This window comes from Podarcis vaucheri, assembly GCF_965113315.1.
Source record: "Podarcis vaucheri genome assembly, chromosome: 3".
In the NCBI taxonomy this organism is placed as follows: domain Eukaryota; kingdom Metazoa; phylum Chordata; class Lepidosauria; order Squamata; family Lacertidae; genus Podarcis; species Podarcis vaucheri.
Genome location: NC_138761.1, coordinates 33,628,277 through 33,654,441, shown reverse-complemented (window position 1 = coordinate 33,654,441; position 26,165 = coordinate 33,628,277). Strand labels below are relative to the sequence as shown.

At 44.2% G+C, this 26,165-nt stretch overlaps 1 protein-coding gene across 1 annotated transcript in view; it reads left to right on the top strand.

Moving 5' to 3' along the window:
- Window positions 1-15,814, top strand: part of ITPKB (inositol-trisphosphate 3-kinase B) — a 75,505-nt gene extending 59,691 nt beyond the window's left edge. The window contains exons 2-7 of the mRNA XM_082214814.1: window positions 3,628-3,727; window positions 4,620-4,833; window positions 8,466-8,670; window positions 10,508-10,609; window positions 14,178-14,249; window positions 15,451-15,814. Of these exons, the coding sequence (XP_082070940.1) occupies window positions 3,628-3,727; window positions 4,620-4,833; window positions 8,466-8,670; window positions 10,508-10,609; window positions 14,178-14,249; window positions 15,451-15,666 (909 nt within the window). The 3' untranslated portion in view covers window positions 15,667-15,814. The remainder of the gene's footprint in view (window positions 1-3,627; window positions 3,728-4,619; window positions 4,834-8,465; window positions 8,671-10,507; window positions 10,610-14,177; window positions 14,250-15,450) is intronic.
- Window positions 15,815-26,165: the final 10,351 nt, after the last annotated feature.

Genomic DNA, 26,165 nt, shown 5'->3' with positions numbered 1-26,165 from the left:
TTCTCTTGCTATATGATTGCTAACCACTGAGGAAACAAAACCTTGGCTCCAGAACAGTTACTGCTCTGGCAGTCACTTTTATCCTGGGACTGAGTGACTTATGTTTGTGTTTTCGTAGGAGGATTCCTCTGCTGGGCAAGTTGAGTCTTATTGATGTGAAGCCCAAATTCCCTTGGAGACTCTCCTTTGAGATTATTTTTTTTTTACATCAGTCAGAGCAAAGGGCTGCTTAAATAACAAAACAAAAAAAAAGCAAAAGGGGAATCCAACTGTGCTCTCTGCCAGCATAGAACAAAAGAGCCAAAGTACAGTGCTCCTGGCAGTCCTCTTGGAAACACACATGTTGGTCTAGGCAGATGCCTTCAGAAACATTTGACAGCAATTTGGCAAGGCTGCAACTTTTGACTAAACCTGGACTTGGTAGAGGGAAAGGAGAGGTTGCTGACAAATTGCCAGTTTGGTTCTGTAAAAGAACCTCATTGCTAGGCTGATCTCCCCTGGTCCTGCCATTGCTACTCCTAAATGTTTACGTGCACATTTCAGATGGTCCCATGTACACAAGGACCGGGAGACTGCAAGGGCCTGTGGAAGGTTGTGACACATGCATAGATAATGCCCTTTGATTCAAGATTATTTGCTCCTTGAGTCTAAACAGCTTGGGTTCTGAAATAAGATCACTTAAGAAAGCTCACAAAAGGAAAAAATAGCCTGCCCTCTTCTGCCTCCTTTGCTCCAGACAGCCCCTCCTGAATAATGTGGGCTGATGGAGAAAGATAGAGTTGCCCAGAATTGGGCAAATTTGGGGTGATTTTCCTCTTCTTTGCCAAGAGCACTCCAAATTGTTGTATGGAGTCTTGTGACTCCAGGGAGACACTTTTCCAGGGGCACAGGTGGTTGTGGCAGGAGGAGAGGGGATGGAAAACTTTCCTTCTGTAAACTTTGCTAACTTGGTACCTAACCCTACGTAGAATCATAGAATCATAGAGTTGGAAGAGACCACAAGGGCCATCGAGTCCAACCCCCTGCCAAGCAGGAAACACCATCAGAGCACTCCTGACATATGGTTGTCAAGCCTCTGCTTAAAGACCTCCAAAGTAGGAGACTCCACCACACTCCTTGGCAGCAAATTCTACTGTCGAACAGCTCTTACTGTCAGGAAGTTCTTCCTAATGTTTAGGTGGAATCTTCTTTCTTGTAGTTTGGATCCATTGCTCCGTGTCCGCTTCTCTGGAGCAGCAGAAAACAACCTTTCTCCCTCCTCTATGTGACATCCTTTTATATATTTGAACATGGCTATCATATCACCCCTTAACCTCCTCTTCTCCAGGCTAAACATGCCCAACTCCCTTAGCCGTTCCTCATAAGGCATCGTTTCCAGGCCTTTGACCATTTTGGTTGCCCTCCGCTGGACACGTTCCAGTTTGTCAGTGTCCTTCTTGAATTGTGGTGCCCAGAACTGGACACAGTACTCCAGGTGTGGTCTGACCAGAGCAGAATACAGTGGCACTATTACTTCCCTTGATCTAGATGCTATACTCCTATTGATGCAGCCCAGAATTGCATTGGCTTTTTTAGCTGCCGCGTCACACTGTTGGCTCATGTCAAGTTTGTGGTCAACCAAGACTCCTAGATCCTTTTCACATGTACTGCTCTCAAGCCAGGTGTCCCCCATCTTGTATTTGTGCCTCTCATTTTTTTTGCCCAAGTGCAATACTTTACATTTCTCCCTGTTAAAATTCATCTTGTTTGTTTTGGCCCAGTTCTCGTAGTTGGTTGGTTTTTTAAAAAAACTTTGAATAACTGTGGGACTGACTTCCAAGTAAGTATTAATAGGATTGAACTATGCATGTTGCTCCAGAGATTAAATTAAAACCAGGGAAACCTGTGGAGAGTTCTTCTCTGTCCTCTGCAATGTGGCCAAAAAAAGGAGATAAAATTGAGTTTCTTCCCTTCTTCCCCTCTCTCTCTTTCTCACTCACACTGCAACAAGCTAGGGAGCAAATGCTATGCAGATGCTGAAAGAGCAACATCCATAGGAAGAATGCATGGTTTTGATTGGCTTAGGCTGGGCTGTCATAGGCCTGAAAATGTATAAATATGGTTGTGAGTGACAGGAGAAAGACTGAACTGTGGCTCTGGATGGTTTGTGGGGGACAGAATCATGGCAGGGCTCCGTTCCACTTTGCGCATAAGAGGAGACTCCCCTGAAGCGAGCTTTACACCCAGATAAGTCTGTACAGTATAGGATTGCAATCTTCCAGTTATTACCATCCCATGATTTCATACTTGTAACCTTTAACTCAACATCTCTGTTTAAAAGAGGTGGGGGGTGGGGGGGAAGAAATTTGCCCTTTTACTCTTCATCTTGCTAAAATTAGGACAGAAAAAGCTAATCAGTTAAAAATATCTTGGGTATGCACCTTTTATGGTTGCAAGGAACCGTTACACACCACCTAAAATTAATTGCAACTTTTGTTAATATTAAGACTGTCTAGTTTCTTTTTAAATATATGTTTTGTTGCAAATATAACAGAAAGAAAAAAGAAAGAAACGACGTCAGCTCACACTAACAGTAAGAATAATCCATCAATCCTAATTCAAACATGCAGAGTCCATATGTCCAAATAGATATCCAGAAGAGATTGATTGATGATTACAAGATATATGTTCAAATGTAGCAATAGCAGTAAGATGTTCAGCTTCTTGAGAAATGAATGGTGGGTATTTTTTATCCTTCCAAGTTTGAACTATATGTCTCTTTCATTGTGTAACTGATAGTCGTCACCATCACAGGAGTATAATTTAAAACTTTATTTTATTTTATTCCTGTTTTCTGTTACCAAGGAAATGCTTTTTCTCCCTGTCCATTAACACTCAAACTTGTGGACATCCAATGAAGGTGATATTGAAAGATTTGAGAGAGATAAAAGAAAGTACTTCTTCATGCAGCGCATAGCCCTATTCTGCCTCTCCCCTCCCCACCGCACCCCAAATTGGGCTCATGTGCACACATGAGAGACACACTTAATCAAAGGTGAAATTGTTATCATTGTGGGTAGTACTTCCTCTGGTCAAAGTGACATTCATGTACTCAGAACTAATGGCGAAAGCAGATGTCTTTCTCAGGAGAACAAAAATAGGTTCCTGGATTCAGGGACATGGCAAAAACAAATGTCAAATACAAAAGGGCAGAGAATTTCTCAAGGGCGTGTGCACAGTAATTCAGTTCTTGCCTGAAGAGGAAGAGGTGAACACTCTTCAGTGTCCCTCCCCCCTTCTTGTATTAATAGGACGGTGTCCTTTTCTTTTTGAAGCAAGCTGTTCGTTCTCTCTCTCTCTCTCATCTCTGTAAATTCACACAGGAACAGGAAGTTGAATGAGTGTGTACGTATATAATGAATTTGTGAACGACCGACCGTCTGTATATAGCTTCAAAGGTGGGGCACACAACAGATGATTGGTCAATCCTTGGATTATTTATCTGCTTATTGTAACATAGACTTAGTTTCCTGCCTCAGCTTGTTCTTCACCGGTGTTTCCCCTTTCATATTTAACCACTGTCTAGGTCAGATATTACTGGGATTACAGTTTGTGTCAACTATACTTAATTGTTTTTCACCTTTCTAGAGCAAGTCATGGCGGAAGATCAAGAACATGGTGCACTGGTCTCCTTTCGTCATGTCCTTCAAGAAGAAATACCCTTGGATCCAGCTAGCAGGGCACGCAGGTACAGAAGATTTAGGTTGTGCTGTGTAATCTCAAAGGGAAACTCCCGCCTAATAAAGAGAAAGTGTTTCGGAAGTCTCTTAGTGGATTTAAGATAATTAGCTACCTTAACGCAAATTGTTTCTGGAAATTGAAACATAAGTGCTTGCGCTAGGTCGTCTCTACGGGGGTGGCTTGAGCCAAATGCTAGGGTGTGTACAAACCTCGGGAAATCTGTGGCGCCTGTAATAGATGGCCCAAGGATGAATGCTAATGTCTGAGCCACAGAAAAAGGACACATAACTTCTGTCACCAAAATGCTCTGATGTCCTCGCCAGAGCAAGTCTTTGCTCCGAAACGAACAGTGTTTGAAATCTGTTGGGATCCAGTCCAGGCCAACACTCTTCTCTTATTTAGAACAGCCTGACTATATATCCCTGGCAGATGGTTGTCAACCTTGCCTTGAAAACCCTCAAGGAGGCTTATTCCACTGTTGAGTTGGCTTTAGAATGGAGAAATTCACCTAGAGTTTTAACCTAAGAACCAGACTTCCCTGCTGTTTCCCAGGCTTTCCAGTTGCCTAGCCTTTCAGCCTGATGTTTAAGGGTACACTAAAGATAACCTGAAAGTTTTCCATTATGTATTAGCACTCCCTTGCATATCTGAGCATCTTCTAGCACCACACCCTTTTGAACATGTGCACATGCATGTGCCCCTGAATGATCTGGAGTTGCTAACTAGGATCTTTTTTGAAGTAAACATGACTGCGTTGTGCCTGGAAATACTATTTGATGCCACTGCACTTAACCATTTTGTTAGAAGCAGGGAACAAGTGAAACCTTTTCTGTGTGAAACCTTTCCTGTACCCAGTGGAAAACTCAATGTTACCCTTTGCTTTTTGTTCTGTTTCTCAGGTAGCTTCAAAGCTGCAGCCAATGGGAGGATACTGAAGAAGCACTGCGAGTCTGAACAGCGCTGCTTGGACCGCTTGATGAATGATGTCCTTAAGCCGTATGTTCCTGCCTACCATGGGGACATAGTGAAGGATGGGGAGCGTTACAATCAGATGGAAGATCTCCTGGCTGACTTTGACTCTCCCTGTGTCATGGATTGCAAGATGGGAGTCAGGTCAGTTTTCCTTGGTAGCTAAGGGCACAACCTGCCTCTTCCCCAGCTTCATCCAGTAACAGCAGAAGCATGATTTCATCTTGCAGTGCCTAATGCCTTTCTGCTCCCCCACGGGAGGCAGGAAAATGCTGAGCATGAGGTCATCATGCCACACATTTCTGTTACTGCATTTACTTGGAAGATGGCGGCAGCCACACATCACCACAATACCTAGCTAGGCTCTAAGGGTGAAGCCTTTTCCTAGCCATTTGGGTGGATGGATTTCAGGTAGCAAGAAAGGCTGGTTTCAAATTGGTGTATCACTTTGAAACCAAACTCCCGTTCTTCATATGTTTCCTAAAAAATGGTGCAGATCTGACCACTAAGCCAAGCTTAGCACCAATATAGGCAGGACTGTTCCAATGCATTTTGCCGCCTGAGGGCAGATCAGCTTAGACACCCTGTCTCCACACCAAGTCAAAATGCACGATACCGTGATACTGTTTTGGCATTTGAGGCAGAAAATCCCACAAGTACCTCTCCCGCTAGTTGTCAGTAAAAATACAAAGGTAATAAATGAAATAACTTTCCCTAATGGCAGAGCTTGTTCTGTCTTATAGGCCTTTTGGCTCAGAAGTGAGTATAGTAATAAAGATGACCTTAGAAGACCGTACTTTTCAGTTGAATAGTGTTATTGGGTAAGCTGTAAATTGGGAGCAGAGGGTGAATACTGCGCAGTCCTCACCCGAGGTTATTTAAACCAGGTTGGCTGTGGGAATTCCTGATAAGCTGGGCTATATCATGTCAGGTTATTTTCATAAGTTAAAATGTATAATTCTGCCATACAGTCTCAAATTCCTCCTGAACATTACCATGACAAAATGCAAAAGGGGTCTCCTGATTATTATTATTATTATTATTATTATTATTAGTAGTAGTAGTAGTAGTAGTAGCAGTAGTAAAAAATTAATTTAAGTGTGGGAGATTAAAATGAAAGTCTTGATGTTTACCTGTGAAGAAAATGTCTTCAGTGAGCCGCATATCTGGAGAAACTTTAGCTGAAGTGGCAATTTAGATACTGAGCCACCCTCTTCCCAGCCCCCTTTCCAGGATAAAGAAATCCACTGTCCGGTGTCATCGTGAGTTTACTCGTTGTGAGGAAAAATGCCATTTGCTCTGTTTGGCTTGGAATCTGTTTGCGCTGAGGGAAAGCAAAGTTCAAATTAACTGCATGAACAAATGGAAAAACATTCTAAGCTGGGTTAACGAGTACTTCCCCCCCAAAAAAGTACATCCTTGTTCAAGGAGATAGCGGAAGATTTTTGCCTCGCAGTTTGTTTGACCTAGAAGCAACTTGTAGGTCTGCTATACAAGAGTACTTCAAAACTGGTGGCAACTGTACAGAAACTTGAATACTTTCTGAGAACCCTTGGCCAACTAATTCAAACTGGAGCCAAAATGCTTCATTTAATGGTACAAAGGATACCTTTTTAATATACAAAGATATTATACAATATACAAGAGTCGGACAAGATTATTATGGCAGGAAATGGGTGATGCCAGAGGCAATAATAATAATAATAATACGCCACCCATCTGTCTGGGTTGCCCCAGCCACTTTGGATGGCTTCTAACAAATATAAAAACATAGTAAAACATCAAACATTAAAAACTTCCCTATACAGGCCTACCTTCACATGCACACAATTCTCCATTCAGACAAATATGAGGCAGTATTACTGGTCAAGGACAGAGTCTAGCAGCTGAGAGCATGGAGTCAATGAGGGGTGTGACCTGGGGATGGGGAGGGCCTAGGAGAGTCCCCAGGATTAGATTGAGAGGCTCCCTATCCACTCCATGACATAAGATTTCACGGATTAAGGTCTACTTCAGTTTATGCCAAATTTCAGTGACTTGGTATATTGTGGAGGGAAGAGGGGGTGATCTGGAACTGGAGATTACACCTGTTGGTGATAACTCTGTCTAGTATTCGGAGGAATATAGCCTCTCGTTATATATACTGGATAAGCCCTGTTGTGTGGCATATGGAATGCTGAGAAGAACTGAGTCAGCTTTGGAATTTTATTTCAAATATCGGTTGCCGGGTTTTTAACATTAATGGTCACAAATTGCTCGGCTGAGTGTTCATTTTCTCAGTTTTCTCAGATATTAAAAAACGCAACAGAACAACTATGCAACAAGGCAGGTTTATCTCTACTAAGAAGCAGATGTGTTACGTAAGATTAGTTTTGAGGAACTGATCAAAGACTTTGCAATTAGAAAAAGCAGGAAAGTTTTTTTCAAATATAAGGTGAATACAAAGTGAAGGATAATGTGAAGTATACAAAAAACCCACCACATTATTTTCTATCTTATTGCAGGTTTTGTTTCATTTCAAAAAATGCCATTTTATTTTATGGCTTATTGTTGTTTATAATTTAAATTAGATATATACATGGAGGCACCAAAAAACTTGAGTGCTTAGGGTCTTAATCCAGCCCTGCCCACCACACTCGCCTCTCTGGCTTGTACGAAACATTTGGAATATGGTTTTATATCTGACACTCCTCTTGTTCGGAAGGCCTACAGGCAACGGTTCGGCCTTCCCCTTCTTCCGAGACACAAAACCTGCTGCAAAGTGCTTAGTAACTTTCATGGCTGGGAGCAGATTTGCATTAAAGTCTGGATATGCATTTGGCTCCCAAATTTACTGACTACAAATCTGTAGTCAGCCTTATCTCTACTAAGTCAGCAGACGTTATTGGAGCCAGGAACTTAACATTTAGGCTTGTTTGGGGCAGCAAAAAAGTAACTTGAGGAAGCACTGCAGGGTGACTGGCATAAATTTTGCTGACCCAAGAGTGCCCCATTTCAAGCAGCTGTTACGAATAGAAAGCAGAGACCTCTAGTGGGCAGATGGGGAAGACATGCTTAGGAAAAGTGTCTTTTCTGAATCCTTGTCCCCCATCACAAATGGAATTAAAAATCAGTAGGATCCCTGCATTTGATGAAGGCAATGGATGCACAGAGTGGCTCACTCATTACTTTCATCATCCTAATGGGTGATGGTGATCAATAATAATACTGCCAAATTAATGCCCTCTGAGTGGTTCACAATTCCAGGTGTCCCTTATATCTGGAAAGGATGCTGAATTTCAAACTGCTCATGAGAACTACCCACCTGTATAATTTATGGCTTCTCGTGCAATTATTTTATCCTTTCATGGTTGCCTTACCACATGTTGTTTGAAAGAGAGGGCTGTGATCTTTATTCATGGGCACCTTCCATAAATGTTGTTAAATGTTGGTTTCCAGAATATAAAGTGTTTGAGCAGTGCACTAGATCAGCCTTTGGCCTGATCCAGGGCAGAGACTGCTCTTAAGTTCTGAGCTCAAACCGGCACATGTATTTCCATTGCAGATATTGCTCTTTTGAGGATGTTTTGCCCTAGTTAGTTGCAAGTTTCTACCACGGAGTCTTGGTAGGAGATTAACTAGCAGTACGTGGAAGGTTTCTGACATCGCTTTGAGGTTTCTGGAAATCCTAGAGGATCAAAATATGAGGGAGGCCGAAAACTTGCCCCCCATAGTTGGCTGTGATAGATAAGTTTCCGAAGATGGTGAGAGTCACGCTTAGTGTCCCCTCTCTGCAGAACCTACTTGGAGGAAGAACTAACAAAGGCCAGGAAGAAGCCAAGCCTACGGAAGGACATGTATCAAAAGATGATTGAAGTGGATCCGGAGGCTCCGACTGAGGAGGAGAACGCCCAGCGTGCCGTAACCAAGCCCCGATACATGCAGTGGAGGGAAACAATAAGTTCTACAGCGACTCTTGGATTCAGGATTGAAGGAATCAAGGTGAGGGTTTCAAATCTATCCGGTGCATGACAGAGATAATGGGTGGAATATTTCCTGAGAAAGGTGCTTGTCGGGAGTTCTGCCTTTGTCAATAGAATTCCCAATATACTGCAACTGAATCCGCAGCTAAACTAGATGTTTAAGCAGTTTTGCAGAGTGCATTGTAATGGAGTTCTAGTTCCACCAAGGTCAAACGAGATCTTTCACTGTCAAGCTGAAATGGCAGTCTTTGAATGTGCGTTGTAGAGAGTGCATGGGAGAAGAAAGAACTGTGAGTCAGGTTTTTGTACACTGACTAGAGATATACTTTAAATATATCAAGTGGTGTATAAATTAAAATTTTTAAAAATGAAAATCCTGTAATCCCTTTATTGAGGCATAACCCTTTGTCCTCCCTCTGTAGAAACAACATAAGTAGATACAGATAGGTGAACAAAGATAGAAGGCACCTGCCATAGTTCCTGCTGCCTGCCATCCCTGGGATTTTAATTGCTATCAGCCAATATATAAACATTATGCATGCATGGAGCTTTGCCATGTTGGTTTATGTAAGGTTGCAAAGTTATTCTTTAGGCAGGTTGCTTTGCCGATGGAAGTGAGCAAACTTGTGAACAGAAGAAGCAGAAGGTTGTGTGCCAGCCTTAAAAACAAAAACAAAACCTTTAAAAGTTCTGTTTGGATGCAAGTGGCCAGTTCTGTTTTGAGGCTCGGTTTTCCTGTAGCCTCTAGCTCTACAGCATTCCCCGGATATCCGAGCAGTTATGGGAGCTTGGTGATGCATGGCTCACCCCATGGCTGGAGGCCGCAGGCATTACCACACTCTCACAGCTGCTTGGATATCTGGGGAAGCAGGAGAAATGAATTGGAATGGAAACATAGCACCCTTTTGCGACTTTCAGCTGAGTCCGTGGCTGGAGGCTTCAGATACCAGCTCTCAACACAGCTAGGCTGCCAGACAGGAAGTCTTAAAGCAGCCACAAAGCAGTAAATAGCTGTCTGATTCCACACTGCACAAGTTGTTTTTTTTAAAAAAGATATTGTTAAATTGTCCCCTGGCACTTCAGTGTGCATTCATGGAAGTCAGGTTCTGAACATGTGCTGAAATGAGAACCATGGGTGCAAAAAAGGTGCTGTGTCTTCATTCCATCTGAATCTAAACAAACCACATGGACTTGCTCAAATTAGTACTTTTGGCTTATAGAATTTGTGCTGGCTTATAGAATCGTAGGGTTGGGAAAGGTCCCCAAGGGACATTAGTCCAAACCTCTGCAATGCAGGAATCACAGCTAAAGATTCCAACCTCTGCTTAGAAACCTTCCAAGGTAGTCCATTCTGCTTTGAATTACCGTAGTATTGCAGAATACTAAAAGATGTGGGCTAATTTATATGTTTAGAGGTGTTTGCAAACCCTGTGGATTTCAAGGAGTTTGGTTAGTAGTACTGGAAAGGTTCATGCCTGAGATGAATTTATCATCAGCCTCTGTATAGCACAGAGGTTTATACTTGCAAACCATTTCACACGTTGGCATGTGGGACAAAGGGCTGGACTTGGCAATGCAGATCCCTTCCTGTAATTTCCATGGCTGAAGAAAGAATATTGTATGGTGTTCAAAAGCTGTAAATACCCCCAACCCCCCGAAATAAAACCATTCTCAAGTCTTCTCTGGACAGTCTGCAAGTCATTCAACCCATGGCTGTTATTTAAACAATGGCCATCTTGTACCTTTGCCCTGTTGTAGGTTATTCCGCATCCTGTTTAATGAACGGCAAAGCCGTCTGTTGACACAAATGCATTCTTCTGAGTAATAGCCTTGGATTTCATCATTGCTTTTTGCAGAAGGAAGATGGCACCGTGAACAGGGATTTCAAGAAGACCAGGACAAAGGAACAAGTCATGGTGGCCTTCAGAGAATTTACGAAAGGAAATCGTAACGTTCTGGTGAGTCGCTGCAGCTGGTTTCCTTATTAGTTTAGTACCCTAGGTTTCTTTAATATCCACAGTTACACGCTAATGTGAAACCTGCTCTCTTTCCTCGGCAGTTTATGTTATGCATCCAGAAGATGCTCAATATCTTAATTAGTTCAGATTCTTGGTTAAGCTGGTCCAAATCCTGTCTGTAATGGAACACTGAAAATGGGATTTCTTGAATGCTAGGGAAGTAGAAAGGTTTTTTTTTTTATGAGGCCCACCTATCAGGCCTACACCCTTGACAGCGTCATCTTCTTTGCTAAGCACTTTGATGAAGGAAAGAGTCCTGGACTGGCTCTGGGTCATGTCAGGGGAAGCAGGCAAGAACTGTTGTCCTTCTCTGTCTGTCTGTCTGTCTGTCTGTCTGTCTGTCTGACTCACACTCTCACATACACATAAAGTTTAAACAGAAAGTTGGAAGTTTATGGTTCCTGGTTGGCAGCACAAGTGGCTCTATGAGTGTGGTAGTGACCATTGCCAGATTTATGTATCAGCTAAACAAGCTAGGGACCCACTCTCTTGGGGGCCCCCAAAAAATTAAAGGGGAAAAAACCTGGATGTATATTTCCAAAATATAAGATAAAAAACAAATCAAATAAAATCTACATACAGCAACAGTGTTTTGTGTTGTGCAATTATTTCACTATTAATATACTTCTTCTTAATTGTATTTCACTATTAATATACTTTTTCTTAATTGTATTTGAGTTAACAATTATTTTGATAAAATACATATTTTGTTATGTGCAAATGGCTTTGGATACCTATTAGGTCCATAAATTACCATATAGCATATATTCAACACAAAAAACAGCAAGAATTTGTTGTTGACAAAGGACAGCTGGACATATAAAGGGCCCTTCAGTAGCTTAGGGCCTCATCAAACCTAAATCCGGCCCTGGTAGTGACCCATTCTTAGTGGCTTTCCTGACAGCTGAAGGCATCTTTCCTTCAAGGCATAATGGAGAGAGCTCCAATGTTCAAACATGGTTACAAAACCTCTTCTATTTCACTACGAGAGACAAGGAAACTACAATCCCGCTGCTCTCCCTCGATCTGCCTACTGCTTTTTGGTCCAGAGGTGTGCACCTGCTGTAACATTTGACAAATCTTCCTCCTTGGTGGTGGCTGGAGCTTGAAGGGGCAAGCGAACTGTTTAGAGAAGCCTGTCAGGGGACGAGGAAAGATTGATAGGTGTATCCATCTCACATAATTTTAGGCCACATGGGATTGCTCATAAATTTCTAGTTACAAATGAAATGCAAGTACCCTCTGCAAACTGAAAAGATCACAAATACGTGCAGGAAGAGGCCTTTTAGCTTGCAGTGAGCAACCCCTGCATCATTACTGAATCTTGGAACAATGCCGTTGCTGAGGGACGAGGAAAGGTGGGTGCATCTTGTGATTTGAGGAAAATGGCAACCCTTCCAAGTAAACTGTAGGGTTTTGTATACCTGGAAACTGCGCTGAAGCTCCCCACCTTTTTATTTCCTGGAAGCCAAGGGCTGGGAATCCCATCAGCTCTCCTAAAGAGTTGATCCCACACACACATCCAGCCCTGTTGCTTGGTGAAATAGCTCTAAATATTTTGCACCAAATCACCCTGGTGGGTGACCTGACGCCAGGAAGTGGTGGGAGGTACTGCAACCCTCTTGGCTTCCCTTGACCTCGTCAGTAGATTTCAGTATTGCTGAGTATCGTGTCCGTCTGAGTTGTCGTGCCAGGAACAGACCTGGAAAGTCCAGGATAATGGTGGTGCCAGTCCTTTCTGAAGTGCAAGACTGAGAAAGTGGAGCTAGAGGACTTTTGATTAGCCTTTGGAGTGTCTCATCTTGTCCTGATTTTAACAGCTACATGAAACCAGTGGGAAAAGTTGTATGAAAACTAAGTGCCTTCAATATGCAGGTGACTAACATCTCCACCTCTCTCCCCCAACCTCCTGTTAGATGGGAATGAATGCATTTTTGCATTTCCTCTGCAAACCACCCAATTGGGCAAGTGAGCTCAATTTTAGATCCCACCACGTACAGTCTCAGACGAGCATCTCTGAACCTGGCTCTTTACCCATAGCAGGTTTGCAGAGAGAGTTTACAATGGATGGTAGTTAATGGGGGCTTCTTCTGGAGCCAGTGAACAAAGCTGGTACGTTGCTCACTGCCAAGCCGTTCTGCTATGTGAATCATTTTGCTTGCAGTCCGGAAAGGTCTGAAAAAAAATTAAAAGTGAAATTGTTGGGGGGACCTGTGACACACCAGCTAGTTACTCCCATGGGCCCCAGCCGGCGTGGCCAGTGGTCAGAGAAAAGGAACATTTGGAGAGCCCCCTGGTCTTCAGTCTTGGGTGACCAACCTGTAACGCAGGCAGGAGGGATTGCCACATTTGTGGGAAGGTGCAGGGTAGTGTCTGGGTCTGCCTGCCCTCCTGCTTGCCTCTTTAATCCTGCCCTGTAGCCTCAGCCACTTCCAAAAGAGGGTGCACTTGTATATGCTGAAGCACGGTAGTATTCCACTGTCTGCAGACCCAGGACCCACATTCAATGCAAAACAAGCGTTTGGAGACTCTCTTAATATTTAAGCATATGTTGGTAAGGTGGCAGTGCTGCTGTTGTGGCCCATCTCAGATCAGGCCAGGACCCAGTAGCTGAACACCAGTTCTGTAGTGCATGATAGCATGGAATTTTGTGGGCTCTGCACCCTGCTTTTGTTTTACTTTACTTTTTACTTTTTACTTTTTTACTGCTGCTGCCTTGAATACTTTTCACCTCCCCACCCAGCTGCTCTCATATATATATATAAAATTTTAACATCATTTTCAACAATCATTTAACACAATTTCATATCTTATACAATTTGACTTCCATCAATCACATCTGAAAATTTTCCAATGTTTTCCACTTAATTTACATTTCTTAATTTCACTATTACTTTTAATTATCTTAACTAATAACTCTCTTCATAACCTTTCTTGCAGTATATTCCTCCTTACAAAACTTCTTGTAATCCTACTAGCGTAATCTGTTGATTACAATTGCTTTTCAAATAATTCACATATTTATTCCAGTCCTCTGAGAATCTCTTGTCCCGCAGGTTTCAAATCCTTCCTGTCATCTTATCTAATTCTGCATAGTCCATTAATTTCATCTGTCATTCTTCTTTTGTCAATAATTCTTGTTTCCATTTCTGGGCCCCAGCTGCTCTTATTCAGCCAGTTACTGAGAGGGGCAAAGGAACAGGGTTCTCTTGATAGCTGGCAGCGGTGTCAAGCGCTGGGAAGTCTGTGCTGGCCGCTTGGAAGTGCAGCTCACCCAGCTTGCAGTCCTGATACAGGAGCGGTTATTTGGCTTACAGGCAGAGGGTGTGTGTGTGTGTGTGTGTGTGTGTGTGTGTGTGTGTGTGTCCCCAAAACAAATTGCAACTCCTTCCGTTCAAACTATGTGAGGAATGTGCAGCCTCTTGCTAGGCAAGGTCAACACTCAGAGACTGGGTGCTTCAGAAGTATTTTCAAAGCTCTTAAAAATGTTCTGTTCTTGCCACTACAGAACGGCTACCTTAATCGGTTGAAGGGAATCCGCGATACCTTGGAATTGTCACCATTCTTCAGGGGCCACGAGGTAAAAACTAAACCGCCTTTCTATGATCTCTTTTTAAAAAAAGGTTAGAACTCTGGTCAAAGCCAAGTTCGGTTTACCTAAACAAGTTAGCGGACTAGAATCTTTCCACAAGCTTTGGAATTGCATCACTATTTAATGTTCAATAAATAGCTGGCATGGGGGGGGCAAACTACATGGGGGGACCATAGTGCAGCCCTGGGGGGACCATACTGCAGCTCTGATCAGAACCACTCCTACCCAACCCCCTGGTATTCACACTAAGTAGAATGCTCCCAGTGTGAATAGCAAGTGCAGGGCCCCCAATTTTGATCAGGGCTGGGGTTGAAGGGAGGAAACCCCCTCTCACCCCCCATTATATTCCCAATCAGGCTTGTTTCCCCCCTCCCCCACTGCCATTTATGTGATGAAAAGTCCTGTGTCTCATTTGGTCCTGAAAGTCTGAATAAATGTGTGAAGTGACCAGGTTGCCTCCGTGACTAAGGACAGAGAGAGAGGGGATTTCATCCCCAGTGCATTTGGGGAGCTTCTTATCCCTGCAAATTCAGGCCTTTCAGTCTGGCACTGGGTGGCATAACTTATTTTAACTCTCCTAAAACTGCTGCTTGGAATTGAATTTTTTACTGGGTTTGCACCTTGGGAGAGCGGATATTCAACAACTGCTTTTTTTTCAAATTGGCAAAGAAAGTTTCTACTCCTCTTATGCTGCATGTTTTAACTTCCCCGTGACCTCGAGAGCTAGCAGCCTTGTTTTCATATAACCCAAGAGTGCTATGGACACAGCAGGCCCAACACCATAGAATGCCAGTTCTGCCTTTAGACCAAAGCCCGCCCAGCCATGAAGCAAGGGGAGGCAGCTGCCTCAGGTGGCAGAAACAGAAGAGGTGGCGCTGCCTCAAGCGCCCCACTGCCACCTTGGAAGCAAACCACACAAAAACTAGGTGCGTCTTATGGTCAGGTGCATCTTATGGAGCGAAAACTACAGTTTTCTGATCCACCCCACCAGCCTGGCAAGCTGGTGAGGCTAGGTGAGGGCTCCTTTCACCAAGCCTGGGTGGGAAGGGAGCTTTGGAAACTGCTTCTCCATCGTGGTGGTGGTGGCAGGCGGCGTTTTGCCTCAGGTGCCAACATGTATTGGGCGAATGCTGACCGCGTTCCTTCGAATCCTGTGTGATAATCCCCTTTTTATTTTTTCCTGTCGCAGGTAATCGGGAGTTCCCTCCTCTTCATCCACGACAAGAAAGAACAGGCCAAAGTCTGGATGATTGACTTTGGGAAAACCACCCCACTGCCAGAGGGAGAGGTCCTCCAGCACAACGTGCCCTGGATAGAAGGGAATCGGGAGGACGGCTACCTTTGGGGGCTGGAGAACCTCATCGAGATCCTGACGGAGTTGTCTCAGAGTGAAGACCTGCATTAAAGTCCAGCTCTGCCACTACTCAGAAGCCAGCCCCTCAAACTGACTTTCTGAACTGCACTACAAGACACTTTCTGCCCACCCTCTCCTTCCCAGTTCTAAAAGTTAGAAGCTCCTTTTATTTAAGGTGTAAATATGCAGTTATATATATGCCAGAACAAATGCTGGACGTGAAGCCAAGCTTGGGACGATGGAAGTGCATACCAATATTGACTTTTTAGTCTTTAGCAGTTAAGGATAGCATAAATTCCTCCTTCAGTAGTTCTTACGCAATCTGTGTTTAACCAGTAAGGGTTTGTACAGTTCTCATACACCTCTGTTGAATTAAGACAGTGCCCTAGTCTTGCTTAAATTCTATTTACTGGTAGCTAAAAGCTGCAGAGCGAAGGAGAGACTGAGTTGTAATTATCTGCTGCCCTCTTGTGCCCAAAGTTAGTACATTACTTGGGCCGCTGATTTTAAAGACAGTTTGCTGGGATTATAGGTGCTCTTTCCTCCTGAGAAGCTTCGGAGTCTTTGGAATCAAGAACTTAACATCCTTGGAGAAATATAACTGGTATTCTTGAACAGCGGCCTTTTAACATGTACTAACCTCGGAGTAGTTAGTACTTAATATCAAGTCTACTTTTCAATATATTTGAGCAATTTCTTGCCAGCATACAGCAGCTGCGCAATCACCGAGTAGTTAGTTGAATGAATAGCAAAGCTCTGTCTGCTCCTGAGGGTTACATTTGATAGTGCATCCACTTGTCTACTGGGGTTGGGTTTGGACTGCTGGCGAGAAAAGTTCCGATCCCTTGCTCTAAGCCAGGGGCTCTAACCCCTGCCATGGGTTCCTGAACTGCGACCCCCATCATCCCCGAACATTGGCTGTGCTGGCTGGGGGCTGATGGGAGTCCACAGTTGTCCTGCGTTTGCCAAGGCTTTAGTTGTCTTGGAGCGACCTAGTAGCCCGTCAGATGAAGGGCTGGCTTGCAATGGGAAGGGCTATACCTGCCGTTCAGGTTTCTCTTTGTTAACACTGCAGACCCTTTTAAAGTCGCAAGCAACGTCTCAGGTGTGCTCTTGCAAAACATTCCAGTACTCACATCTCAAAGAGTGGCATTTACTGATGGCAGGAGGTGAGGACAGTAGATTTGCTTTCCCCCTCTAGGAATTCACGACTGCTGCAGAAACCTTGAGAAGGGGGACTGTTCAGTTGAGGTCACAGACTTTCCAGATTTGTTTTTTTCCTGGATGGTGTCAATACCGACAAATCTTTAAACCTTTCCATGTTCACGATGCATCCCAGATGCTTCCAGAACCTGTTGCTTCCACTCTTCCCAGTAGTCATGTGGCAACCCTGTTTGCCCTTGCAATGCGCTGGCTGCAGTTTCTTATCTTGAGTTGGTTCTAGCCCTGCAACAAGTGTGTGTGTTTTGCAGGATGGGATGATGCCCCTTGGCTCCTTTTTCAAGGATGCAAACATCTCGGGGGATTCCTTCATTTGTATCTCACTAGGCCCCTATCTGTCAACCTTCAGTGCTGTTGTAAATAGTTGCTTTGTTTGGCTGCTTTTCCCCGTCAGGTTTCCTTTGCTGTTTAATAATAGCCTGTGTGGAAGTGCCTTATGGACTACTTTCTGTTCCATTAGTGTCATGGAAAAGTGGCTTGTTTTTTTAAAAAAGTTCTATTTATTGCCATTCCTTTTTTTAGTTGCCTAGAACACTAAGTCTTAATGCATGGAATCTTTAAAATAATAATGTTAAGTTTTCAAAACATATTTTTTTCCATGTCTGTGGAGGGCAGGGAGTGAGTCCTTGAAGCAGTGTAAGTTTATACCATTTTTAAACTTGTATTTAGCTTTTAAATTGCTTCTATTATATATACATTTTTATTTTTTTAAGCCTGTTTGTAAAACAAGATTCCTTGCTTTGTGGCTTTCAAAGAAGTGAATTGTTTCTCCAGAAGTCTCTTAAGGCCCCCCTGGAGACTGGAACTCTTGCTGTGAGGTAGTTCTCCCAACACATATTTCTCCCGGATTAGCGATGACACGAAGAACTTGCCGAGTTATAAAACTCCACCTATGCACAGTGCCTGTAAGTCAAATAACTCAAAATAAAGGCATACAAAATGGCTGCTTTTGTGATTCTCTGTCATTGTCCTGAGGTTACCCAAGAGCCGGAGAGACTGATTTAAATGGAACCAGTTGACATGAGGAGATCTGATCCTGAAAAATGTGGCAGGCGGAAGCTTCACGAAGAAACCAGGACTAGTGTTTTGGCTGTGCAAGATGAGTTAAAGCCATAACCTCTCGAGACAGGGGGGAGAACCTTTGTTTTACCCCAAGGACCACATTCTCTTGTGGACAACCTTCCACAATGTAGGGGACACATTCCAGGTTCAAAAGGGGGCATAGCAATGGATGTAGCGCTTAGCAAGGCACATTATTGTCGCTTGAGGACACATTCCAGACAGGCAAGGAGGCAGAGGAGCAGCTCCAGTGAATGGCATGACCTGGGGAGGTCCTTGGCCTGTGGGGAGTGCCAAGGGCCAATGACAGAGCCTCGGAGGGCCACACTGGACCCCCAGGCCTGAGGTTCCCCACCGCTGTTCTAAGATACTGTCAGTCTAGTTGCTGACAGCTAAGATCTTGAGAAAACAAGTTGTCTTGTTAACCTGCCTTTCAACCGAAGGAATTAACCGGTGCAATACCTAACATTTTCAGGGATGTTTAAATAATGCATTTTCTTTATTTGGAGCAGTTTCAGATGCAGCGCTACGTTGGGGAGGGGGAATCTGTTAAAGAGCAATTGATCTCCCCTTTGTATTCCCTGTATTTTCCTGTTGCAGCTCACCAAGTAGAGAAACATGTGGACTGTTCCTTCCTCAGAAGCTAATGCATTCCCCTAAGAGGGAACATGTTGTTGACATGACATGTTGTTTCTGTTGAAAGTAATTGAGTCAATTTCATGCTCTTTCTCTGCCTTACCCTGTCTAGGATATATCTGAAATTACTTTTAACAGTGCACTCCTTTCTTCAGAAGTAATTCAAACTGTGTTGCATGTTGCACACAACATTTCATCAAGGTTTTTCCACCTCAGCTGAAATACAGCTGTACTTCGGTTTTTGAACAGCTTAGTTCTCGAACGTTTCGGCTCCTGAACGCCGCAAACCTGGAATTGAGTGTTCCGGTTTGCGAACTATTTTTGGAAGTTGAATGTCCAATGAGGCTTCCGATTGGCTCCAGGAGCTTCCTGCAGGCAACCAGAAGCTGTGCTTTGGTTTCCGAACATTTTGGAAGTCGAACAGACGGATTCCGTTCAACTTCGAAGGTACAACTCTATGTGCCTTGCTTATTCTTATTTATTAAATTTGTATACTGTCCTTTGTCTGCAGGTTCTCAGGCTGGTTCACAAACTAAAAATACAATATAAAAACACTAAATACATGATAAAAACAAGAATAAACAAATCATTAATCCCCCCCAAAAAAAGTTTAAAGGGGGTATGAGATGCTAATCAGCCAAAGGCTGAAAAGGAACGTTTTTTCCTGGTGCCAAAAGGTGTATAATTCAGGCACCAGGCAAACCTCCCTGGGGAGAGCATTGCACAAATGGGGAGCCACTGCAGAAAAACCCCGTTCTTGTGTTGCCACCCTCCGGAAGCTCATGCTGAGGAAGCACACAAAGAAGGACCTCAGGATGATCTCAGGGTCTGGGTTCTTCCATCTCTCTAAGCTGATAGCCCAGAAATTGCTAAGACTGCCTAAGAAACTGTTAACAAGACAGGTGAGCAACCTTGTCTACACATGCAGCAGGAGGAGGAGGTGGTAGTAATAATAGTGTTGCCACTGCTCAGAAGATTGGAAAGGGAAGTTTAACAGAGCAACAATGAGGAGAAAGAGGATAAGGACCAGCGGGACCTGGGGTCAACAGTAGGCCCCTTGCTGGGTGGTGGGCCTGAGGGTACCAACTCCTGACTCTGGTCCCGGCTGCACCTGTTAGACACCCCCAACCCCCTTAGTTAAGATTTGAGAGCTATCTCAACGTTTTAATTATGATAGGGAGGGGCTAGGCAGTAACTATCACACATTTTAAAGTCTCTCTCTAGCTCTGTGGTGCTAGCTGACGCCCTGTGGTACTCACAGCAGCCAAGAGGTGGCAGCACTTGGCTAGTCGCTTGCTTTCTGCTGTTCTTAATTCTCTTATGTGAAATTTGCTTGGGATGGCAGATGCAACTCCTATACCGAATCAATTGCACTCTTCTGACGGGACTGAGGCAGTGCCGCAAACAGGAGCCCAAAGATTTGGAACACAGTAGCCATTTTTTCCATTCTTGAGAAACGATTTCTATTTCTTTTCATACGGACCGTTTCCCCTTTCATTGCCAAATGCAGATTTCTTTTGTATTCCGTCCTTGCAGGCTGAGAGGGGGGTCCTTTGTGCAGAATTTGGTTCAAAAATTATCTCGGGAAGGGAAGGCTAAGAAGGCAGGACCTCCAAAATAGCCCAGTAAGGATGCTCTTGGGTCACAGAATGCTGGCTGATGAGTGAGCCTAGAATGCATGTCAGTGGGCCTGTGGCTGTATCCCACTTTTCCCCCTGAGGCGGAAGCCCAGATTTCCCCAGCCCTACTCCAGCACAACCGCCAAGCCACTGATGCATTACACTGTTTCGTTTTTGGAAAGGTTCTTCCAAGCCTCCTTTGAGCCAGCCCGCTTCTGCAATCAAACATCTGTCTCCTTGCAGGACTTGGTGTGGGAACCCACAAGGCTTTGGGCTGTTTGTTGCTATAATGTTTCTATTTTAAGAGTTTCCTTGGTGTGACGTACACAGGGGTTAAGTCAACTTGACTTGAAATGCTAGAAGCACAGCAGCACGAAAAGCAGACCCTAGAAAGCTGAAGTGGAGAAAATAGAACAAAGTTAAGCTTTATGTTGGGTGACAGCCTGGAGAAGTTTTTTGACCTAGGCTATTGCAGCTCTCTGGATTACAGGTGGAAGCACCTTTGGCTCTGTCCTCTTGCAGACCTGGGCCACACCATGCATTGAAAAGACACTTGCACCACTTTTAACAGTCATGGCTTCCCCCCTAAGAATTCTGGGAACTGTAGTTTGGTGAGTTTGCTGAACGTTTTACTGGAAACCTGACCCATATTTTGATTGTATTGTGTACTAATTAATCTCCCTGGGTCAGAGAGCTTTTTGTTGTTGTTCCACAGCTGTGCCTTGCAAGAGTTCAATTTTACCCTCTGAATTGGATCTTATCAGTTGCACAGAAAAATCTGGAGAGAGGTTTTGCTTAACCAAGCTTCAATTCGGCGAGTAAGATCAGATTTTCTCGAGGCACAACAGCGGTATAGTGAGAAACAGAACAACAACCTCACTCATCTGTCAAACTTGACCGGCCAGTGCTGAATGTCTCTGGATTCTGTTCACCATCCCTTAGTTAGAGATCCTAACATCATGAGCAAGGGAGATGGTTATGGTAGCCAGGCCACCTTGTGAATACCTCTTATTTGCTTTAATTTATATTCAGTATATATAAACACAAAGGAAGGTAGCAGATCCAAAGTCTAATGTCTGACAATGTTTCAAGCCCAGCAACATGTTTGTTTGTTTTCTCCGTTGAAGCTCTGGTGCCCTTTGGTCTATTTTTAAACTTCAGTTCTGACGAGACCTTTTGGGGGAGAAACAAAGGAGCTTTGCAGAAGAGAGAGGAGAGAACAAAAGTGGTGGCTCAAATGTAGTCATTAGGTTATGAAACTGTTTTCTCTACATCTAAGCACCAAGGAAGATGGTAGCACAATACATGCCAAGATGGCTCTGTCAGGTTGGTAAAACACAAAATTGTGGTAAATAAGGCTTTTCTCTTAGTGATTTAAGGTTGTAAGGAGTGATACTTAGACTCAGTGAATTGCCACCCTTTCCCTTTAATCTGACTGTGGCCCACGTTCAATTTAGGCAACATACTTTTGGATCTTGAAGCCTGCATCATGCCCTCCCTCTGCTCCATTCTATGCTTTGCTGAGTTTATGGGCTGGATAAATGGTTTAAACCCAGAAATTTCATATTCACACATCTTTTGAGGAATTCCCTGCCAATTACACCTCTGCTCAACATCATTTAACAGCCCAATTGTTTAAATTTGTTCCTTGGTCTCTACAGCCACAGCAGCAGGTGCTATAACTCTCCTTCACCCCCAAAGGCACACTCCTCCATTGTCTGCAGAGACAGACGGATGCCAATCAGTGTGTCCTGAACCCCCGGCCTACCTGGCATCAAGTCAGTATGTCAAGCCCCCAGTCCAGGGTAAATCCACTCATCCTAAATCCAGTCCAAAGCCCAGTCCCACAGAGATGCTACAGCATTCAAGCTGAGGTCCCCCAACATGGGCAGTTGAGCAGACACAGCCCCTCACTTCTGCTGCCCTTTTATACTCTGCCTGCTGATTGCAGCAACTGGGCTTGATGAGGCAGGTGACCCTCACCTGTTCAAAGCCTACTTGGGCTGAGGAATCACCTGCCTCCTCCCAGAGCTGGTGAGCCCCACCTGGCCAGCTAGAGAGCTGGGCTGAGAACCCTTGCCTCTCTAGCTACTCTCTATGCCTCAGAGCCCACTGTGTTCATGGAGACAGGTGCCCCTCTGGCTCAGGTGATGGGTCCAGATCTCCTGTTCCTGTGCACTGACTCTCATCCCCTCGCCGTCCTCTGTCACCCTGTGAGTGACTTTCTACGCCTCAACCTCTCCTCCATCCCCAGCTTGCCCCAGTGTGTACCAGCTACGGCTACACTCCTTGCTGGGATCCTCTTCTTCCGCTCTATTGTCCTGCTAGTTCATGCCATTGGACATGCAGCTTTTAAGTGTAGACCATGCCTAGAAAAAGTGGAGGAAAGGTAAATGTGGATAAGCCTTTGTGGTGGTAAATATCTACTCTGCCGAAGCAGTAAATGGAAATGAGATAGAATCTCATTTGCTTGTCAAGTTCTCTCTATGGTAAAATGTGAGCTTGAGGAAGAGAGAGAAGCATAGATTGCTGCTAAGTGTCAAGCGATGCTTGTAGCCTCCTGCATGCTCCACTTCAGGGAATTCTGGTGTTAAGAGTTTCAGAGAGGTTGGGGAACTGGCCAGGCAAGTCGTTTTGAAGAAAGAGACCAGATGGCCACGCTAGTGCCCCTGGTGAGCATTTCAAAGGGATGAACTGGGTTGCAATAGCTGCATCTGAGTGAGAAACAACAAAAAGGGCATGAAGTAGGCCAGAGAATTGCTTTTGATGAGTGCTCTAGAAGCTGGGTGGTGCTGCTGCTGCTGCTGCTGCAAGAACTGAGGACAGAGCCATGATTTGCTCTGTGCTAGATCCAAACCTGTGACAAATGAAGAAGCACAACCCTTTAGGGTGTTAGTGCCGTGAGCCTCTCCAGCCTATGCCCAGGTTGCATATAAAGGTAAAGGGACCCCTCACCATTAGGTCCAGTCATGACCAACTCTGAGGTTGCGGCGCTCATCTCGCTTTATTGGCCGAGGGAGCTGGCGTACAGCTTCTGGGTCATGTGGCCAGCATGACTAAGCCGCTTCTGGCAAACCAGAGCAGTGCATGTTAATGCCATTTACCTTCCTGCCAGAGTGGTACCTATTTATCTACGGTACTTGCACTTTGACGTGCTTTCAAACTACTAGGTTGTCAGGAGCAGGGACCAAGCAACAGGAGCTCACCCCGTCGCAGGGATTCGAACCACTGAGCTTCTGATCAGCAAGTCCTAGGCTCTGTGGTTTAACCCACAGTGCCACCCGCGTCCCAGGTTGCATATACGTACATGTAAATAAACCCAGTGTATCCTAAAGACACCACAGTCTCTGCTGACCATCCTTCCAAGCCTTAGGGAAGCATGTCAAACCCCAGGAGACTTTCATTGCTCGTAGATTGGAGTAGCATGTAACAAAAGACTTTGTTGCTTGCATTGTTTTTTTTTTTTATTTGCCTAATTCCAACTCTTTGTGAATATGGCACAAGGACAGATGAGAAAGCGCAGTGATTGGGCAGCGTTATGAAGCCTGTGACTGAGGAAGCCGAAGAGGCTTTTATTTCTCTCTCTCTCTCTCTCTGTTGCTTAAAGGGTGCAGTTACTAAGTGGCTAATTGTGCTTCCACCCAGTAAGCCCCTGCCATGCAATATGCTCTCACTCCCCAGAGATGAATCACGGCTGTACAATGTGCCACAGACAAAGAACACTTCCTGAATAGGGAACGGCGTTGTGCGCTGCTAATAAATTGAATTAGGCCCAAAATGTGACACAAGGAGAGCAGTAATCCCTCCCTCTCTGCCCCCCCCCCCAGCCTCCTGCCTTTCCACAGGCAGCCCTCATCTCGCTCACAGAGGGAATGTGGCTGCGATTTCATTCAGGCTCAGCACGTCTTCACCAGCTTGTCTTAGCTCTGTCAGGTCAGATTACACCAGAAGCGAACGATGCCTCCATTTGCTTCTTGGTGTGGACGCTTCACATGCGTGGCAGTGATTGATGGGAGAGGGTGCCTGTCGGAAGAAAGGGGTCCACAAAGGGCACACAAGAGGGCGGGAGCGTTCGGTGCGCCGAAATGCGGAGTGGCAGCTTCGAGGCTGCTTTGCGTCACTTTTCCCTACATGGTGATCAATCTCCATTCAGAAACAAAACCTGAGATCGGGGCTTAATGAGAGTCTCTTTCCTGACAAGCCTCCTGTCACAGCTTCGTGGCAGGAAGAAAGGCAACAGGCATTGCTTTGTGGCAGTTCTGAAACCACAGGGGCTTTCGCCAAAATAATGGGCCCCTCCAGATTGGTGTGGGTTATTTTTGCAGGTATATTCTGGAGCATGTCATTGACACAACAACAGTGCCCTGGTGGTGGACTTCTTCTGCTTTATTAGTCGTTCTGCCAAGGCTCCCTGATGTTGCTATATTATAGCTATCAGGATGGGAGGAAGCACTCTCGCACTAGAGCAAAACAAATGTAGGCAAAAAATAAACAATAAACTGGAAGATTTGTGGTACAAAATGTTACATTTGTGAATGCTGCCAAGGAGTAGCCAATGTGGTGCTTGTTTATAATTTTCTGTTGAAAAGGGCCCGAGAAATTGTTAAAAAGCCATTTTTAAATTTGATGGCTGGCAGGTCAAGAGTCTCTCGGCTTCAGTTCGCCAACAAATGGAAACGTTAGATGGGCTACTTTTCACACAAAAGTTTTAAAAGGAGGGTTGGTAACAAACTGTGCACCAGGCTAAGAAAACAAGGAATGCTGTTGTTGGCAACCCTGTCAGCAACTCGGCATGCATCATTAGTAAATGCAAAAGAAAAGAAAAGAGAAAGAGAAAGAAGGAAGAAAGCCTCCGGTACACTTTAGGAGAAACAAAATAAACTGAGTTAAATTCCAGCTTATTAATTTTAGAGCTGATAAAAAGCACGCTCCTTTGTAAAATGGCAGTCAGATCTAATTTGCTAAGCTTCCAATGTTCTTTTGCAAAAACATTCCCCCATGACGTTCTTTTTAATAAACCCTCCGTGTTTGGTTTCAAAGAGGGGAAGAGGCAGAAAGCCAATATCTTTGTAGATGTTACAGGGCACAACAGTGGGAGACTTTACAAGGAAGCTGGAAGCCGGAGAATTGTACTTGCTTACTAAAATTAGTGTCTGCTGAGGTTCATAGCTCAATTTTTTTTAAAAAAAATTTAGGGTAGAAAAGGAGGCATAAAAGCACCTAGAGAGTATCAGCCACGAATACAAAACTTTTAATTTCACTTCCTTGTATTAAGTTTAAGCAATCAAAGTCCTCTCCGTTCTGCCTTTTTCTAGGGTCAGGCCCTCCTGCCAATGTCTTTCTGTTCCTGTTGATCCTTTTCTGTTTGAGCGCCACAAATTTCTTAATAAATACTTGAGCTTTTCTAAATGATGCCAATAACTGCTAAAGACACACACACACAAAACCACACACCAGGGTGGTGGTGGGGAATGGAATCAACATTATTATTCTACTTCTTGATTCAGTACAGTCCTAACATATGGGTTAATTGCATTCTGATTTAACCTGATTACCAAAAAGGTCTGTAAATAGAGCATACTCCAAAATGGGGTGATGCAAAAGCCCTGCACTGACCTTTGTGTACCATGAATGCTAGCACTGGAGAAGCAACACTGTATCTGCTGGACATACCCCTCTACACATGCTCAGCAGAACATCGCCAGAAAGTCTATACAGTGGTACCTTGGTTTATGAACTTAATCCGTTCTGGAAGTCCGTTCTTAAACCAAAACCGTACTCAAACCAAGATGCATTTTCCCTAATGAGGCCTCCCACCGCCGGTGCCCTTCCACTGTTCAGATTTCGTTTTTAGACCTATGTAAAGTTCTCAAACCAGGACACTATTTCCGCTTTTGCGGAGTTTGTAAACCAAATCGTTCTTAAACCAGACTGTTCTTAAACCAAGGTACCACTGTACTATATATGCACATTAAAAGATATTGCTTTGAACCTAAAAGAACCTAAAAGATAGGC